The sequence below is a fragment of the Dermochelys coriacea genome, chromosome 1 (genome assembly GCF_009764565.3).
Source record: "Dermochelys coriacea isolate rDerCor1 chromosome 1, rDerCor1.pri.v4, whole genome shotgun sequence".
Lineage (NCBI taxonomy): Eukaryota > Metazoa > Chordata > Testudines > Dermochelyidae > Dermochelys > Dermochelys coriacea.
In genome coordinates, this window is record NC_050068.2 from 60,166,488 (window position 1) to 60,186,632 (window position 20,145).

The 20,145-nt window shown below is 38.2% G+C and overlaps 2 protein-coding genes across 6 annotated transcripts in view; one reads left to right on the plus strand and one right to left on the minus strand.

Annotated features, from left to right (window-relative positions):
* GTF2F2 (general transcription factor IIF subunit 2) overlaps positions 1 to 20,145 on the minus strand; it is a 142,793-nt gene that overhangs the window by 93,131 nt on the left and 29,517 nt on the right. The window lies entirely within an intron of this gene.
* KCTD4 (potassium channel tetramerization domain containing 4) lies at positions 8,115 to 9,540 on the plus strand. The gene has a single exon (XM_038381067.2). It carries the CDS (start codon positions 8,302 to 8,304, stop codon positions 9,073 to 9,075), a length of 774 nt encoding a protein of 257 aa, XP_038236995.1. The 5' UTR covers positions 8,115 to 8,301; the 3' UTR covers positions 9,076 to 9,540.

Sequence of the window (20,145 nt, forward strand, 5' to 3'; positions counted from 1 at the left end):
CGTTTTATCAGCAGTGATTTTATATTTACTTCCAGATAACTGATTAAAAATTGAACAGCATCAGGCCTAGTACGGACCCTTCTGCAACCCCCGAGAAACGCCCCCATTCAGTGATGACTTCGCATTGACAACTACTTCAGGATCTGTCAGCAAACCAGTTCTTAATCCATTTAATGTATACTTTATTGATACAGCATAGTGTTAATTCGTTATCTGAAATGTCATGTAGTACTAAGTCAAACCCCTTACAAAGTAAAAGCATATTAAATCAATGTAATTACCTTTATCAACTACACTTTTAATCTCAAAAAATGAATTTAGATATGACAAGACCCATTTTCTATAAAACCATGCTGAATGGTATTAAGTATATTCCTATCTCTTCATTCTTTATTGACTAAATCCAATTTCTGCTTTTCCATTATTTCACGTGGGATTGATGTCAGGCTAACCAGCATACAGTTACATGAGTCCTGCTTGCCCTTTTTGATTATCATCATTTTTCCAGTCTTCTGATTTTTCCCAGTCTTCTAAGATTTATTATAAATTAACATTAGTGGGCCAAAGATCTCCTCAGAGAACTCTTTTATAACTCCTTGGTGCAAATTATACAGACCTGCGGATTTTAAAATGTTTATATCTAGTAGATGTTGTCTAACATCCTCCTCAGCAAGCATGTATTATGAACAGCTCAAGAAAGATCAGCTTCTATCTGGCTTTATCCAGAATAGACCAATAGATCTGCTCTTGGCTTTCAGTTTAAAAACAGAAAATTTTAGGCCCTTGAAAAAGCCTCTTTTAAAATGCTTACACACTACCATAATGATCCCACCTCACTGCCTACACGTCACAGCCCTTGTAAAGCTTTCTAGGCTGGACATGCAGCAGACTGCTATGTCTGAGTCCCAACACAGTGGATCTGTGTGCTTTTAAGCTTCCCTTGGTCTGGGTAGGCTTCAGCACTCTTTCCTTGGCCTCTCTGGCACAATACCTGGGCACAGGCTCTCTGTTTGTTACACCTTAACATAAATGGAATCTTGCAGTACAGCTGCTTTAGGTTAGTGGTTCTCAACCTGGGTGTACACAGAGGTCTTACAGGAGGTACATAGCTCATGTAGGTTTCTGCCTAGCTTTAGAACAAGTGGCATAAAAAGCACTAGCAAAGTCAGTGAAAACTAGAATTTCATACGATGTGTTTATACTGCTCTATATACTATAGACTGAAATGTAAGTACAATATTTATATTCCAATTAATTTATTTTAAATTTAGCTGGTAAAAATGAGAAAGTAAGCAATGTTTCAGTAATAGTGTGCTATGACACTTTTGTATTTTTACATCTGATTCTGAAAGCAAGTAGTTTAAGTGAGGTGAAACTTGGGGGACGTAAGACAAACCAGACTCCTGAAAGGGGTACAGTAGTCTGGAAAGATTGAGAACCACTGCGCTTGGTCACCACGACCCTGTGCTGACCCTCAAGACACCCCAGTTGCTTAAGCCCACCCATTCTCAGAACTCCAACACTGTGGGAGCTCTGCTTTACAGTTTCCCTTTAGAATCACATGATAGGTGAAGAAAATAACCCAGATACTTTGAAAAGGTTACAAAAGTAATCACTCTTTAGACAGCACAAGAAATATACAGATCTAGGCCGACCACCACCATGTCTATAGAACATCCCTGCCTGAGCTTCCTCACCACTCTGGTGAGTTCTTTGGACTTGGGTTGGTATTTCTAGAGAGTCCAGGATCCTTCCTCTCCCCCAGCCCAAGGCTTCTCATCTAGAACTTACAATCTCTCTGGTCTCTTCTCCTTCCCCCTCTAAAATGTCAGTCAGAGACCTTTTTCTTTTATAACCTCCAGTCCCCTTTGTCCAGTGATGCCCTAAGCCAAGACTCATCAGGTGTTTTATGTACCACAGCAAGTGACCCATTGCTTAGTCACCAAGCCTGCCTGGGCAGTCTGGTCCTTCTGGGGCAATAGCCAACTCTGTCCAAGAGTGCTTCTATGTGAATAGAGGACTAAAGGCTTTAACAACCCTCAATTGTTAGCCCTGTGTCATTATCCTTTGGAATGTCAGTCCAACATGGAGGTAAAAAACAGAAGGCAGACAAGCCCCACATTCAAAATAGAATTTGTAGTTTGACGATGTATAGAGTTCATAATTTCAAAGTGGAATAAATAAGCTGTATGATTCCCCAAACAGTCACAATTTTATATTAAGGAATATTGTTTAACTCCCCATTTTTTCACTAACAAAGCAAAATCTTCACTAACTGCATTCCACAATGGACTACATATATCCTGAAGGGGAAATCCTCTTGGGGCAGGTGTATAGCACCTATAATACTGCCAAAGCCACTGTCCAGAGGGCAAAGTCTGAAACTCCTCTCTCTTGTGAATTGTAACATTCCTAAATTAAGATGTCTGCTAGAGAGCTGGATAAAGCCTGCTGCAGCAAAGATGCACCACCCTCCCCATATTCCTTGGGGTGGAAGAATGTGATGACAGTTCCTACTCCCTTTCTGACCCTATAGCTGTCTTCACCCGCCAAAGATACCATATATATAATAACCTCATATTGAGGAGGGTTTTAAGTTTTCCTTATTAATAATTTCCTGAATATTGAGCATTAGATATTCCAACCTTAATAATGCATTAAAGCTTGACTTTTTAGTTTAATACCTCTTTGCCTATACCCTTTTCTTTGCTTTAAAGGAAAAAAAGGAGGAAAAATTGTGAGCTATTTGGCTTTCACAGTTTACAAGCACTGCATACTTACCAATGAGCTTGTTATGGAAGCAATGGATTTGTGGTGCTTTAGATGGTATAAACTCCTTACTCTAGTGTGCAGCAGGTATACCGCATTTACAAGATCCACCTCGCCTTGTCCTGAAGGCATTATAGGGGGACTGTTGCCACATTATAGTTAAGACTGAGATGAACTTACTGTTTAACTGCTAATCTTCCAAAGGGCTTGTCTACATATAGAGTTATTCAGGAATATCTGTCCCTGAATAGCTCCATGTATAGTCAAGCCCTAAGTACTCTAATATACACACACATGCTCAGATTGTTTTGAAAATGGCAGTACATCACCTGAGTTCATGATGGGTTAGTGATGCAAATTTAGGCCATGTCTACACTAACAAGCTTAGAGCGGCACAACTGTACCTATGCAGCTGTGCCGCTGTAAGGCTGGTTGTGTAGCCGTTTTATGCCAATAGAAGAGAGCTCTTCCATCAACATAAAACCTTCTCAATGAGCGGCAGTAGCTATGTCAGTGGGTGAAGCTCTTCCACAGACATAGCTCTATGCACACTATCACTTATGCCAGTAAAACTTATGTCTCCCATGTGTGTGTTTTTTTCACACCCCTGAGCGACATAAGTTTTGGCAGCATAAGTAGTAGTGTAGACATGGCCTTAGAGTCATTTGGTCAAGGGATTCCCAGGACACAGCACCCTTAAAAAAAGGAACTGAATAAAATTGTCTGGTTCTTCTAACTTCTATTTTTGCACACACCTGAGGTTCAAACTATTGCATTGATTCACCTCAAATTGATATCACCTGATTGGGAACTCAACTAATCCAGCACACACTGCCATGATGAAAAGCAATATTTAATAGTTAAAGTGTTAAAGTTAGCTGTACAAAGTGGCTAGAATCTGGGTGATGTACTACAGACAACGATAAGCACATGAACCATGAGAGAGACTCGTTCTTTGTGAAGAGCAAGAGTGTATACAGGAACACCTGCCAGAGCAGCTCAGGGCAACATGCTGTCGTCATTGAACCTAGCAAGCTCAATTCCTCTCCCCAGCGGTTTCCTGCAAATGTCTATGAACATTACTACACTTTGCCATTCATTCCGTTTTGGGGAAGGGGTTCCTTTGTGAAGTTTTGCCTTGTCTAAGAGTAGGTATTTCTAAGTGTTCTACAATTCACATGGATTCTCAAACTACCATGAAATTTTTTGTTCCATATTAGGGCCAAGTCTAGCTAGTTGGGCACATTTGGTCAAAGAGCTCCTTAGATACACCTCTCCCCACAAGAAGCTGATTTTAATAATCTACGTGCTCTAAAATACAGGCGCACAGTGAGATTATTTATTTTTATTACCACAGTACTGAGGAGCCCTAGGTATGAAATAGGGCCCATTGTGCTAGGTATTGTAAAAACAGAACAAAACAAAAAGACAGTCCCCACCCCAAAGAGCTTTAAAACTCGTTTGGAACACTGGTGTGCCACAACAGGGTTTTGTGTACTTTGGGAGAGGGGGAAGGAGAACACTAATTGAGATGAACAGTGCAGTTCGCACTTCTCAGAACTGGATGTCAGGCTGCATTCACCGCCATAAAATGTTCTCATTCACCTGAGAGCATCCCACTGAGATGTATGGGTCGCTTCACCGCAATGCTCCTGTGCTGCCGAGGATTGTACAGAGACCTGTTCCCTAGCCCCTGAAGCAGCTATGGAGGCTGGAGCTCACCTCCAGCTTGTATATGATACCTTAACAACCTATTGATTACCACCTTCCCTCCTCCACATGATCCTTCAGCCCAAGGGGCATGAAAGGTCAAACAGGTAGCTGAGAGACAGGAAGGTGTTCCCAAGAAAACCACTCATTCCGCCCTCAATCATGCCCACCTCACTGTCACCATTTTCTCAAAAAAACACTGCCCAAAAAACTTTATTAACACATACTTCAGATTGACCAGCAGTGATCTGTACCCTTAGAATGTCAAATGAACCTATGCCTGGATCTCTGAAAACCAGGAAACACATTGTTTAGGTAATGTCTCTCACACCACGCAATCTTAACTCAGTCTCCTTTTGGTATGTCTCAAGTCCCTGTGAGAGATTATAGGGTTGTACCTTTCCCAGGCAGTGTGGAAAATACACAACAGTAGTGTGGGGAAACACTTAGGCCTCATGTTCACTGTAATCAAGATCACGTGTAGGTCAGAATTAGTGGACGTGAGCTAGCTAGGCATGACCTTCACTCAACCAATTCACCTACTCCAGACAAACCACCAAAGAGTTGCTCGATATCAACAGCTATTCAATCCTTGTCCAAGTTATTCTTTCTTGGACTTCACCTTAGGTTAGCCCCAACTGAGGGTCATGGTGCACTGTGAAGCATGCCATCACACTGCTAGAATGCTTCAGGGAAATAGCACAGCACAGAGTATACAGGTTACTGTATGAATGCCAGTGTAGATCTGGGTTTTGTGCTGGGCACTGAGAATATGCAAGAGTTAGATTGGGGTGATGCACTTTTACATTCCCCTATTTCTTGATATGTCCAGTGGAATGTCAACTTATAGAGGTCACAGTCATTCTAGCGGTCCTAAAACCCTACAGACATCATCAGAAACTCTTTCACACACACTTGGATTTTTGTGCCAAGAAGGGCCATTGTGCTCATCCAGTTTGATCTCCTGAATATCACAGCCCAGGGGAAAAAAAAAAAAAAAAAAAGGATCCCCAATTCCTCTAGCTGCAGCTGCTCCTCTGCTCAGATGGCAGTTTGATATCTAGCAACTTGCTGTAACTAATTTCTGCATCAATACAACTACATCTAATTCAGTAAGGAGTGTCTGAAGAATGACATAACGCTGTGTTGAGCACAAACACCACAAAAAATTGCAGATTTTGTGGACAAGTAAGGTATGGTTTTGTCAAACTGCCTATTGCCAACTGCAAGAGGGCAGAGTTAAGGTTTGTGGGGGTATGGTGTGGAAGACTAACTCTTATGTAATTTTCGTAAGTTTAAGGATAGGCACACTGGACATTCACCTTGAGTCAGCAGCTGAACCTGTAAATTCCTGTATCTAGACACACACACATTCTCTTTCTCCTCCTTCACCTTCGCCCCCACTCCTGGGGATGGCAGCTAACAGCTTGCTGACATTTTTTACTCTCTAAACAGCTGAAGAGATTTAGCCTGACCTTTCAAAAATATTTAACTATAGCCAAACCTGGAAAATTTCAGCCCCAAACACAGAGGTTTCAGAAGATAATGAGCATAGGAAGCTAAGGAATGGATACTGTTTTGCAGCTGCCCTGTCTTAAATTTATACAGCTCGGTTTGCCACGAAGGATTTCAAAGTCCTTTACAAATCTGGGCTTTCTTTGGAAATCTCCCATCCAGCAGTGATCCAGCTTAGCTTCAAAGAGATGACAAGATCACCATGCAAGATAGAATGACACCAGAGTCAATCAAAGGATTGATCAATTACCACTACGATTCTTACAGTTGGTTATAAGATTAAAACCCACATCAAACTTGATCAAATGGAGTCCAACACTTGACTATTAACTGGATTTGAGCAAAAGTCTCCCACAGTGGCAAATTATTATCCATAAAGCTTATGTCAAAAATACACCACCTGTTTTTCTCTCTCTCCAAATACCTTTAACTCTTACTATCATAAGAGTTTCAGAGTAGCAGCCGTGTTAGTCTGTATTCGCAAAAAGAAAAGGAGTACTTGTGGCACCTTAGAGACTAACAAATTTGTTAGTCTCTAAGGTGCCACAAGTACTCCTTTTCTTTTCATCATAAGAGTTGATTTTCAAAAGGTTAGTATATTCTAGTTATTAAATGATTAAAATCTCTTCAAATTGAAGTGATACTAAACACGAGGGCATCAAAATGATAAATTTAAACACTGACTTTGTAATGCCTGATACGCAGAGTCTAATTAATAAAATAATGCTTAATATGTTATACATAGCAGCAGACAAAAGATTTAGAAGAGCAGCTCTGTAGACTGGGGATATTGAAGTATAGGGGCAACAAGTAGAATCAGCATGTTATTTACATCAACAGGTACACAGTCATATTAATCAATAAAAAAATCACATCATTAAAGCAATGTTTCTAAAGTATCTATAAGTAATTGCTAATGCATCTATTGGGAGCAGTATGAAGATAGTCTTAACATAAACAGAGGCACAGATAATCCTTTTCACAAAGGGACAATTGACTTTGTTGTTAGCAGGCCAAAGCAATAGACATCTGCTTGTAGACTGAAAAATACATTATTAATAAAAAAAAATCTGAATCTCTGATTTCCATGTTCAGGCTAAGATAAGTGTTAAATCTCTACCTTGCTTTGGAATGCATACTGCATACACTACCCTCCATCTCCCGCACACTCCCTAAAGAAATACACAAAGGTTTGTTCAGCTTTCCTTTTCCTCTCTCCAGCTGCAAATGTTTATAGAGGAAAACCTTTTTTAAAAAGGTAATTTCAAATGAACCTTTAATCTCAGCTTCATACAGAGAAATGAGACAGCCATTTGATTCAAGAATACTTTGTCAGTGTTTTCTCCCTTACTCAAGTGTTGCTAAGCTATAGTGTTATGTGATATTCAAAGATTTCTATAGGTACACTGGCCCTTTGTTCTGCATGACAACAGAATTGTTTTGATTAAATATAAGATAATCTGTGAAATCTAACACTGGTTATTTTAAAATTACCAATACAAGTAATAAATGTCCCTTTTCTCTACAATAGTTTTTAATCTATGGTAAAGAGAGACCTTTTAATATCAAAAGGATACAAAACCTGAAAAAGGCTATATTTTTTGCCTTGCTGAGGGTAGCTGAGTCAACAAAAAATGACAGTTTTCACTATATGCTAAACCAATTAGATCAGAAATGTTTTATAATACTACTTTGAAAGATTTTCTGATCAAATTTTAAGCCACTGGGTGTTTCATACATAAGGTATACACACACAATCATCTGTTTTCATCTATCTTCCATTAAATAGGTGAAGTACTTTAAACAGTATCACAATTTGCTTTTTGTAAAGGTATTGTATAAAACCAAAAATACCTAAAAAAGGAAACAAAGCTACCACTACAACATTCTCAGTGCTAAACATTCTTTAGCAATTCCACATTATAAACACATTTTTAAAGTAAATATTAAAATTTAACTGGTCAGTAAAAAGGTATTGTCCATTCTGCACAGAGTAATTCAAAATGCTATTTTTAAATAATTTAAACCTACCAGACTTCAAAGAAAATAATTAAAACAGGTTTTACATCCATCCTCTTCCCTTACACAGTTAAATGCAAATTCTCCTTACAGCCATACTCCTGATATCTCTCTGCATACATAGCTGATACGCCACCTACTACAAAACTGAACTGAGCTGACAATCCATGCAATGCTAGCAGCACTTCCATTCCATCACCGTGCTGGAGCTGAATAAAGGTGCAAAAAAATCTCTTCAAGCACACAAGAACAAGGCAAGATAGCTGTCTTTTTAACTTGGCTGTAAGAATGGAGCGAAAAATAAACAGAAGAGAAAAGGAACATGAAGAAAAGCACATCAACTCTGAGGGTACTGAAGAAGGCAAGAACTGTAAAATGCCTCTGATTACTCTCAATGTTGGTGGATACCTGTACATTACACAAAAACAAACACTAACCAAGTACCCAGACTCTTTTCTTGAAGGTGTGGTAAATGGAAAAATCCTCTGTCCATTTGATGCAGATGGCCATTATTTCATAGACAGGGATGGACTCCTTTTCAGGCACATTCTGAACTTCCTACGAAACGGAGAACTTCTTCTACCAGAGGGGTTTCGAGAAAATCAACTTTTGGCACAAGAAGCAGATTTTTTTCAGCTTAAAATGTTAGCTGATGCAGTGAAATCAAGGTGGGAGAAAGAACAGCTAGCATCCAGAGAGACTACTTTTCTGGAAATAACTGACAGCCACGACCGTTCACAAGGTCTTAGGATCTTTTGTAATGCTCCTGATTTCATAGCAAAAATCAAATCTCGCATTGTTCTGGTGTCAAAAAGCAGGCTGGATGGATTTCCAGAGGAGTTTTCAATATCTTCAAATATTATTCAATTCAAATACTTCATAAAGTCAGAAAATGGTACACGACTTGTACTGAAGGAAGACAACACCTTTGTCTGCACCCTGGAAACTCTTAAGTTTGAGGCTATAATGATGGCTTTAAAATGTGGATTTAGACTGCTGACAAGTCTGGATTGTTCCAAAGGGTCAATTGTTCACAGCGATGCACTTCATTTTATCAAGTAATTACTTCTATCACCAGACAAAGGCAACAAGCATGCAGCCAGTAAACCTCATTAAACTACAGCATCCAGACATCACAAATAATGTATCTAACTAGCCCTGTACCACAGAGCTCTGCTGCTAATGAATTAATGTGAGCTAATGGTATGTAAATTCCATAATGACATTCATCTCTGGGTTATTTAGGCTGAACAAGTATCTTATGTTTAAATTTAATAAAAATGTCTGCTAAACATTGTAAATACAGATTGAATGCTGCTGCTATTTGCATATATTTTTCCTTCACATTGTCTTTCACCCAGAGAGTCTAGCTGAAATGTTTTATGTACTTGTATGATTAACATGCATACACCTTATTGTTCAGTTGAACAACGGTGAAAGTATTTTCATATAATATGCAAGCTTGAAACATGTTTTGCTTATGACAAAATTCACACTGGATTTTAACTGGAATAAAACATTTTGAGTGTTCATTACATTTTCTGCAAATCTATTCAGAGCTGAATTATACTGAAATTACAACAATATAAGGCTGTAAAAGCCATCAATTTGATTTTAAAATTAAACAGATTTCAGAGCTCGTGTCTTTGAATCATCAAATTTACAGCTACATCATTCATTTGCTGAGAATCCCTGAAAAAATGCCTCCAATAACAAAAGCCAAATAATGTTAGTTTACTTTACTTTTTATTACAGGAAATATGTGAATGCATAAAGGTAGGTAGAGAACTAGATATATTTCAAAAGTATATATTTTGAATGGTTTATTCAAAGGTTTTGCATAAAATTTAATGTAACAGGTTTTCAATTACATATTACGTTCAAATTTTGAAGTTGACATTTTCTACTTGTTGCTGTTCATAAAGAGTGGCAAATTAACAGATCTATTCCTTTGTATAATGTATTACTAACCAGTAAGTGGAACTTTGAATTCTGAATAGATCACCTGCTGATATTTAAAATGCATCAATGTAAGGGGCAGATGAAGCTTTTCTCTCCCTTCTCAGTTCCTTAATATTTATCCAGTTCTTTCTTTCATATACAATTTTTATTAAGAGAACAAGTTACATCATCCACAGTGCAACTAGAATTAATAAATCCAGAAGTAAACATTAGTTAAATATCTGTCAATAAGAAAACTTGTACCAAACACAACCTTCATATAAGCAGGTGCAATTCCTATTCACCTCACCTTTGGGTCAGTTGGAGTTGCACCAGCTTATGCAAGGTCTGAATTTGGCCCTTTGACTCTATCAACCATGCACCGTTCAACTGAAATCAAGTGTGAAGAAATTGACGCTCATTAAATTTTTAAAAACAGTAGTTTCTTACTAAATAAGACTGGAGTTCTTCGCTTTATTAGTATAAAAAATGAATTCTACATAGGAAAAAATAAAAAAAAAATTCATTCAAAATAGGATTCTCACTGCACTAAAATTTCAATCATGTTGAACAACACGACTGTCACTAGACAAGCTTAAAGCATCATTCTGTCTTGGGTTTTAGACAGGACCAAACCAATTTTTAACAAGAAATGGGAATACACCGTGTGTCTATCCTGCAACTTGGAACTGTACTTCAATAATAACTGGGAAACCTGGGAATAACTGTGTGTCTCACTAGACAATTTGCAATATAGAGAGGACTGAAATTTCCAGACAAGAAAATAGACACACTTAATGACTCAAAATGGTATTTCCATGTGGGGAAAAAAAAATTTATTGAAATCTCTCTGGAATTCCTCCCCAAAATGCATAAGATCACCACTCCAAACCATGCATTTTTCTATTTAGCTTCTAGGTACAACACTCAGGAATAAGAGTAGCAGCCGTGTTAGGCTGTATTCGCAAAAAAGAAAAGGAGTACTTGTGGCACCTTAGAGACTAACAAATTTATTTGATAGTCTCTAAGGTGCCACAAGTACTCCTTTTCTTTTTCACTCAGGAATAATTATAGCATAGTGGTATGTGGGAAAGTTACCATTTTAAACTGAAGTAGTTTCTAAAAAATCACTACATTGTCATTTTCACAAAACGCTTTCAAATCAGTATACTTTTCAAGAAACGTCATTAGCCATTAAATTAGTAAACATAGCGCTATCGATGACTCCTGTCTGAAGTGAATGTGAAAACTTACATGCAACAAGTTTGATACAGTACAACCTCAAAGTTACAAACTGACCGGACAACCACACACCTCATTTGGAACTGAAAGCACACCATCTGTTAGCAGTGGAGACCAAAAAGTAAATTAAAAAAAAAAAAAAAAGCAAATACAGTACAGTACTGTGTTAAACTACTAAAAAAATAAAGGGAAAGTTTAAAAAAAGATTTGACAAGATAAGGAAACTGTTTCCATGTTTGTTTCATTTAAATTAAGATGGTTAAAAGCAATATTTTTCTTCTGCATAATCAAGTTTCAGAGCTGTATTAAGTCAACATTCAGTTGTAAACTTTTGAAAGACCTATAACGTTTTGTTCAGAGTTATGAACAAGATCCATTCCCATATTTTTCTGATTTTTAATGGACACTGAACTATAGCAAAAAGCGATATCATGGCACAAAATAACTGTGAACAAACTGTAAGAAAACCTTTAGTGGACTTGTCATCTCTATACTAGAATGGGTAATAGTAACTAGGCAGGCAACCTAAGAAAGCACCATAACTGCCCTACAAATCAAAGAAGTTTGTTTCCAGTACTGTCAAAACAAAAACTGTATAAGCACAAAGTCTGGAGGAGGCTGTCATTCATAAGATGTCAAATCATCCATTTTCTTAAACATTTTTGGATATAATCTTCAGTTCTATTGAATGCCTGATTGGGATTTAAAGTGACTACTGAATTTTAAATAAAAAAATAGTAAATATTTATTTTGATTGTAACAATCATTAATACAAAAGATATACTGTCTTTTACCTTTTCAACTGACTTCTTGGCATTTGACCTTTAAAGAAATTGAAGTGGTTTAATGTCAGAAAAGTACTATTTTCTTTACCTTAAGATTTCACACTCAAAAAAAGGGACTGGGGGAAGGGAGAGCGCAGATCTGGTGATTCTCCCTTTACTAAGGGAAATTGTTCTTCACTATTAAAAAATGGTAGTCCATACTTAAATTACCACACCAGCCTACCCATAATAGCATAAAACCCAACCCCATCACAAATATGTTTACAAAAAAGAGTAAATCACACTACAATGCTTTTAAAAAGGTTAAATGAAAGCTTTTTACTTGACAAAACTTAAGTCCAGGGTGCGCGCTCCCTTCTAGTAGCTGATTACATTACTATCTGAAATAATTCAAGATAATAATTCAAGTTGTATTTGAGGTCAGATATGCCCAGGGGAGAAAAAGAATCCTATGCCCAGGACTAAGAAACAAATTTTACCCATTATATTACAAAATTTGTGGTTTAAGTCTCAAGGATTCAGGCTATTAAACAATTCTTATTAGAAAGCTTCCCAATTCTCATTTAAAATATCATTAGCATCAATGTTTCATAGCAAGCACTTGAGAGCGCCTGCTGCCATATCGACATCTACCTCCTGTCCAGAATTTGTCACGCTCTGTCTCTGAAAGTGTATTTTCCAAAAAGTTTATGCAAAATCCCTTCAGCTGTCTGAATAAGGATTTACGCAGGGGGACAAGAGAATTTTCTCCCTCTCCACAATTTAAAAACTGGAGACATTGCATTAGACAAGATTATAGTAAAAACAGTTTGTTTGCAACTGGATACAGACTTGGCAGACCTGTACATTTGCTCAGTTTGAACCATTGTTGGATATTCACAGTATGCAATTTTCAAATAGAAAAGGTTTCCTTTTTAGTCTACAGATGCACCAATAAATCTATACATTGCATGTGTGCACACCTAGTTAGGTGTACATTTGAATTCAAACACAGCTGACTTTTGCCAGAGAAACTAGTAAGATATGCAAACCAATTATCTTCAGGGATTTAAAAAAAAGAAAAAAAAAAAAAGAAAAAAAAAGAAAATTGCATGCTAAGTGTTAATATTGATACACTGGAGTTACAGAATCAAGTGCTCAAAGGTCAGAAAATACCTGAAGCTGATTGTTCTGGCAATGCTAGCTTGGGCACTATGTACAGGTGAAGTATTTTCTTTTCCTCTTTTTCTTGTTAAGGGTTAGACTAATGGTGTAATGGTTTAAAAAAAAAAAAATAAAATAAACCACCCTAAACTCCATATTCCCTAAATAAGGAGTAAACTCAGTTTACCCTCGACTGTACTACTAATTAGACTGAACTGTTAGGTTCAGCCCTAAATATTAGGCAGAATATAGCTTCACCCATAGGAGGAACACCAAAAGGAATTTAGAGTAGCAGCCATGTTAATCTGTATCCACAAAAAGAACAGGAGTAGCCCTGTAGCCCACGAAAGCTAATGCTCAAATAAATTTGTTAGTCTCTAAGGTGCCACAAGTCCTCCTGTTTTTTTTACCAAAAGGAATTGCAACTCAGGCCATGTCTACACTAGCAAGCTTAGGCTCTGTCTACACTACGCCACTTTTAACGACACGGCTGTGTTGCTACAGCCATGACACTAAGAGGCACAGTGTAGCCACTGTTTGTGGGCGCTCCTGCCGACAAAGTGCTGTTCACACCGTCGCCTGTCGTCAGCAAAACTTTTGTCTTTTGGGGAAAGGGGTGTTTTTTTTAAACATCTCTGAATGGTCATTCATTTGCCAGTGCAGACATAGCCTTACAGCGTTGTGCAGGTTTTCTTCGAGGATGAGGACTGATAGGTCAGATACAGAGTGATTGCTTTGTGAGAAGTGTTCACCCACAGGTGACAGCGTATTTTTGACTTATTTTCCTGTGAGAGTTCATTCAAAAGGATAGTGAGCGTCTGGTTTCACCCACTTAATTGTTATTGGGGCATTTAATGAGGTATACCACATGTGATATCCATGTATCCTACACATTCCTCTTGAAAGATGCGTTTGTGGGGGGTGCTGATCATTGTAGAAGTGGAAATGCGTCTGCAGGTTTTGCATCTGTTGTTCTGGCAGGGTCTGGCGCTGCTATGAGTTGGTGTATCCTGGGAAGCTTGTTTCTGATGATGAGCTTGGAGGGTTGTTTAAAGGCCAGAAGTGGGGGTTCAAGAACGATTTCTTTCAGGATGGGTCCCCATTGAGTATGGGTTGTAGTTATTTGATTATACCACCTGTATTGAATCCATATGGGGTAAGTGACAAGTAGAGGTCTGCTGTCAGAGGAGGTTCTATTTCTGCACCCAAGCAGGTTCTCTTGGGGTATTCCATTATGAGATTTATTTCTCTGGTGGAGTGTCCTTGTTTGGTGAAAGTGGTTTTGAATGTGTTACGGTGTTTATCCGAGACTTTCGCCTCAGACCATATTCTGTGGTATCTCAGTGCCGGGCTGCAGATAACAGATTTCTTGGTGTGTTTGGAGTGGTTACTGTATCTTTGAAGGTAGGTATGGTGATACGTGGGTTTCTTGTGTATAGGATTCCATTGTTGAAGCTGATTATGGTGTCCAGGATGTTGATGTTAGTGTGGGAGTGTTCCAGAGAGATTAATGCTGCAGGAGCTGATCAACTTTAATGCTTGCTTCCCCAATGACTAGTGTTTTATATCATCACCATAACACTGCATTAAACAGCCGTATGTCTTAGTTAAATTATCATTGCATTTGTAACTATAACAACTGAATAATTGTCAACTAGTCTGAGATGAAAATACTTTTTAGGTAGATATGATTTATTTAATTCCTAATCTGAGGAAAAAAAGAATTTAAAGAATACAATGTAAGCTTTTATGACATCTCACTTGTGCCCCAAAAAAGTGAACACGCATGGCTGAAAAGTTAATTTATGAAAATTCAGCAGTGATTCAGTTGATTGGTGTGACAGGTTAGGCAGAGGCAAGAGAGAACAAGCCAAAAAGGAACAGCATTATGTTATGAGGTACATTTATTCATTGAAAGGAAAACATCCAGAAAGGTTCTAAAAGACTGGACTAGAACAAGCAAGCAGATAGAAAACAAACTAAGTGAATGGAAAGAGGAAGCTATTGGTTTGGGGAGGGAAATCACAGATATTAAAAGGTAGCTCAGGTGGTGGTGGTAGTTATCTTTTCATAGAACATTAGCAAAATTATTCTCGTTCAAAGTGGAAAGGGATGGAAGATTTAAGGTGAAATAGGAAGGTTACGTTTCAATAGGAATTGAGGATTGCCAGCAAATTCTGCACTTAGAACAGAATATTGGATTTTAAGCATTCTGAAAAAGGTGCTATACTGAGTCAAGCAAGATTTGAAAATGTCAGAGCAAACACACAAACCAGATTCCAGACAGATAGTCAAGATACCAGACAGTAGTTTTATAGGCCCTGTGGTGGTTGTCATACTAGAGGAACTGTCCAGATTTATGATAAATGGAGTAAGCTATATAAGAGCAAGAGAACAGAACTTAGATAACCAACCATCATAGGGGGATTTGTTCCATCTAAATTAGGAAAGAATAAAAATTTTGAGTAGTCAGCTGGAGAAAGAGACGTAGAGGTTGTTTTGTTTAAGAGTTTGTCGAGCTTAGAAAAAGGGGTCAGGTTAGCTAACATTATACCTCGACCAGCTAAACTGAGGGGTAATGAGGTTTTAATCTATGTCTATACTAGTGAAAAGATTTTGATTAGGTTGGGGCTGACTAGCCTTTTGTTAGATAATCCTTCCTAATGTAGACAACCCTAAGGAGATGGGCACCAATAGAGAAGCCAAGGGCAGTTCAATGAAGAAGAGCGGTAATTCTGCTATGTCAATTAAAAACAAGTCTATGAAGTGTGACAAAGTTCCTCCTCTACCTTAGTGGGTCTTGTGCTTATTGGCGGATTTGCTCACCTCGGAGATTCACGGCAGCCCTCAGTTTGGCCGTTTTCGTGAACCCACAGTCCAGGTCAACCCCTCCTGTGTCTGATCAGGAGTTGGGAGGTTTGGGGGGAACCCGGGCCTGACCTCTACTCCAGGTTCCAGCCCAGGGCCCTGTAGAATGCAGCTGTCTAGAGTGCCACTTGGAACAGCTGTGCAATAGCTACAACTCCCTGGGCTACTTCCCCATGGCCTCCTCCCAACACCTTCTTTATCCGCACCATAGGACCTTCCTCCTGGTGTCTGATAATGCATGTACTCCTCAGTCCTCAAGCAGTATGCCTTCTCACGCTCAGCTCCTAGTGCCTCTTGCTCCCAGCTCCTCACATGCACACCACAAACTGAAATGAGCTCCTTTTTAAACCCAGGTGCCTTGATTAGCCTGCCTTAAATGATTCTAGCAGCTTCTTGATTGGCTGCAGGTGTTCTAATCAGCCTGTCTGCTTTAATTGATTCCAGAAAGTTCCTGATTGTTCTGGAACCTTCCCTGTTACCTTACCCAGGGAAAAGGGACCTACTTAGCATGGGGCTAATATATCTGCCTTCTATCACTCTCCTGTAGCCATCTGGCCCAACCCCGTCACAGAGACGATAAGGGTGTGGCATTCACTAAAGAAGTCGAGAAGGAAGAAGATATTTGAGACAAGTAAATTAACTTGTATAAAGCACTTTTAAGATAAAAATGCTACATATCAATATATGGAATGTAAACTTAAATGTTTGCCTCCAGAGATCATCATTTACACAGAAATAAGCATGGATGAGAAGTGAGGTGAGAACTCCAGAAGAAAGTTAGGGTTCGATGTTAAGGAGTGGTAGATGACAGTGTGAGAGCTGTAGAGTCTTAATAATCAGGTAAACTAAACAGGAGAGGAAAGTACAGTCACCTGCTAACAGCAGCGCTAGACTCTGGAGAATGATTTTACTGAAGTGTGATATAAGTACCACATGCAGCTTAAGAAACAGTCTTTTAAAAAAATAGTTTCTACCTGTAGTGGCTATAAATTAACAATTTCCATTACAGATATGTCATTTAAAAACCTCTAGAATAGAGTATTACTCTGCTTTATTACTTCAGAAATAAAAAGGTCCCCAAACTGTTAATTACAATTGTACATAATAGCTTTTGACTTAAATCACTCCTAGACTGTGAAGACATCTGAGCTCAAGTTAACACACCAACATTTTAAAGTCAAAAAATTAGAAGGTGATTGTTTAAAAATAATCCACACAAAAAGTCTGCAAATATTTAGTTAATGTTGGTATTGAAAATCTCACACACACACACCTTGGTTTATCCACTCATTACGGTGGGGGGAACCCTATTAGTTGGTCCTTGAAAAATGTGTTTGCATTTTTGGGTGGGTATGAGAATTACAATAGCATAGTCTGTTTGTATGATCCTATGAAAGAGTGCAGAGAGTTAACAGGTGATGTCTGCACTCTGATCACTCTGCCACCAATTAGTTCCCCAGAGAACGCTGATTACATAATTAACTTCAATTATCCCAAGGGGGGCAGGGCCTGGGTGAGCTAAAGATACAATTAGCCCATCAGCTCAAGATTGACAAGAAGGGCACAAGGAAGGAAGGGGTGGGGTGAACAGGCTAACTGAGCCCACTCTCACAAAGATCCTAGAGAAGGGAGACCTCTGCTCCTCAGGCCTTGGAGAAAGGGCCAAAAGCACACACTGTAAATAGCATTGCTGCACAGGACCGTAAAGATGTTGTTGGAGGGAGCACATATAAACAACATAGTGTGGATACCTAACCAGTGGAGGTTTCTGAGCAGGTTTCTGTGATGCAAGAAGCCAGGAGCAGACCACAGCCTACTATAGATCCCTATATTAGATACTCATGGGTCATCTCAAAATATGTTATCTTTGTGGACATTTAGAGAAGCAACCAGAAATCTGTTTTTCTCCAATAGCAAATACCTTTTCTATTATCCAAATAGTGTAATTAAAAATACTCTTAAATGCTAGTTCTACTTGAAGCCTAGAAAATGTGAGAAATTGGCATTCCAACACCACACTCAAGATATGCAATGGCAAAGACACACAATAAAAGACCTTTCCAAATATTAAACAGCAGTTGTTTCTTTGAAGTCACATATCTCAAATGGATGAGTCTGATTAATCTCAAAACTACTAAAAAATTCTGTTTTGGTTTATCATATGCAAAATTTCTGACAGAAAGTGCTTTTTTGTGGATGTTTGGGGAATGGAAATTCACAATTGTATTTCTAATATAACGTACTAAATACAGAGATGCTACTGCAGCCCCACACCTTAGAAATAGATCTTAAATTTGTGAGATGATTAATAGATTGAGAAAAGAGAACAGGTCAGGAGTGAATAAAGAAACTGTCGAAGAAGGAAGGAGAATTAAGCAAACAAATGAGTGATGAGGGTAATAAGTGTTCAGAAACAAATAGAATAAGCAACTGCAACACCAAATTTAGTATAGTTTGTTAACTCCCTAGTGCTTACAGACATCAGAGATGTTAAACCCTGTGGAAAGTATGAGGGAGAAAGCAGTATATTTGTTCAATGTTGAAACCAGTGACACTGAGAAATAAATTAGAGATCCTGCAAGCTTGGTTGAAAAAAATCAGTAAGATCAAGAAAAGGTCTTTGAGGGTTCTAGTCTTATTAATACTCAGAGTGCTTTGTCTAAGGCTTTCAGCTCCCACAATATTTCCACCATCAGGTCTGAAGTCAGTAGAAGACAACGTGTTTGCATCACAGAACTGAAAAAACAGGGGGAAAATAGATGTTCATTTGTTCTGAAAAAATTACGAGGCTGAAGATGCCTTATCTTCCGGGAGCCCCACCTAAAGTAGCAGTGACAAGGCATTATAATCCTCTATCTAGTCTGTGGAGCCTGGTTTTGTAATGTGAGGCTCACTCTGGTGATTCATCACAAAGGACATGGAGGAAGATCCTGCAGATTCTGAGCGAGGAGAGTATTTTGGTTTAGTGTACTACATCAACAACCTAGGCATGTCTGACATGTCTAGAGAGGCAGGAACACAAAAGGAACACAAACTTTGCACTTAGAACAGAACCTTGTGGCCTTCAGTTCAGACAGCACATGCCAAGAGTAGTGATCTAGATTGAAAGCTCTGAAGTGAACTCAAATTGTCTGCATGAGACACAAACTTTCTTTATTATTGAAATAAATTACAATTAAGGTAAACATTAATTGCTACTGAAAGAAAACCACTGCAAGCTGAAAACATGACAGTGCTGTTAAAGCAAATAAATATAATAAAATATTCATAGTATATTGAAATGTAAAGTTGGCCATTAGGGACTTCTGAAATTTATAATTGCTGGCCCATGTTAATGCATGCTCTTGTCCTTACACTAGTATTCTCTCCCTACTTAGATTCATAGATTCATAGATATTAAGGTCAGAAGGGACCATTATGATCATCTAGTCTGACCTCCTGCACAACGCAGGCCACAGAATCTCACCCACCCACTCCTGCGAAAAACCTCTCACCTATATCTGAGCTATTGAAGTCCTCAAATCGTGGTTTAAAGACTTCAAGGATAGACTTCTTCCTAATGTTTGTAATATCCATTTTTGTTCCATGTTTTAATCTAGACTGTATAAACTGTGGGGCGGGTATTGTTATCCTACTCTGTGTTTGTATAGCAAATGAAGCCTCAATCCTGACTAGGGTTTCCAGGCACTAGTGAAAAGTTCATAATATAAATGTTGTGTGTATCTGCTCAGTCCTGAAGACACTAAATAGGAGGCAATTAGAGATTCTTGTCACATATAACTTCACAAGCTGGAAAATGGCACATTTCACACTTGAATGGGTTTTTTAACAATTAGGTTGTGTGTGTTTTTGGAGAGTAATTAATTTGAGTATTGCACCATAACTCTTGTTGATAACCATATTTCACAGAGTTACAGCTTTCCTTCAAAACGTTATTAGTAAATATGTTAAAAAATTTAAGTGGAAGAAAGGAAATCTAATTTGAGCCTAACAGCAAATCTTTCTTAAATTGTTGCACAAAATTACATAACCTTATACAAATTTCCATAAAAATTTTACTGTTCTCCCTGCCCTACAGAAATGTTTGCACTGTATTGCATATTTTCCAGCGCAAATGTCATCAAAATCTAAAATACTCTAAATCATTTATTTT

Bases quoted from the DNA above. Each gene is read 5' to 3' on its own strand.
- KCTD4 (XM_038381067.2), top strand. From the start codon at position 8,302: ATGGAGCGAAAAATAAACAGAAGAGAAAAGGAACATGAAGAAAAGCAC.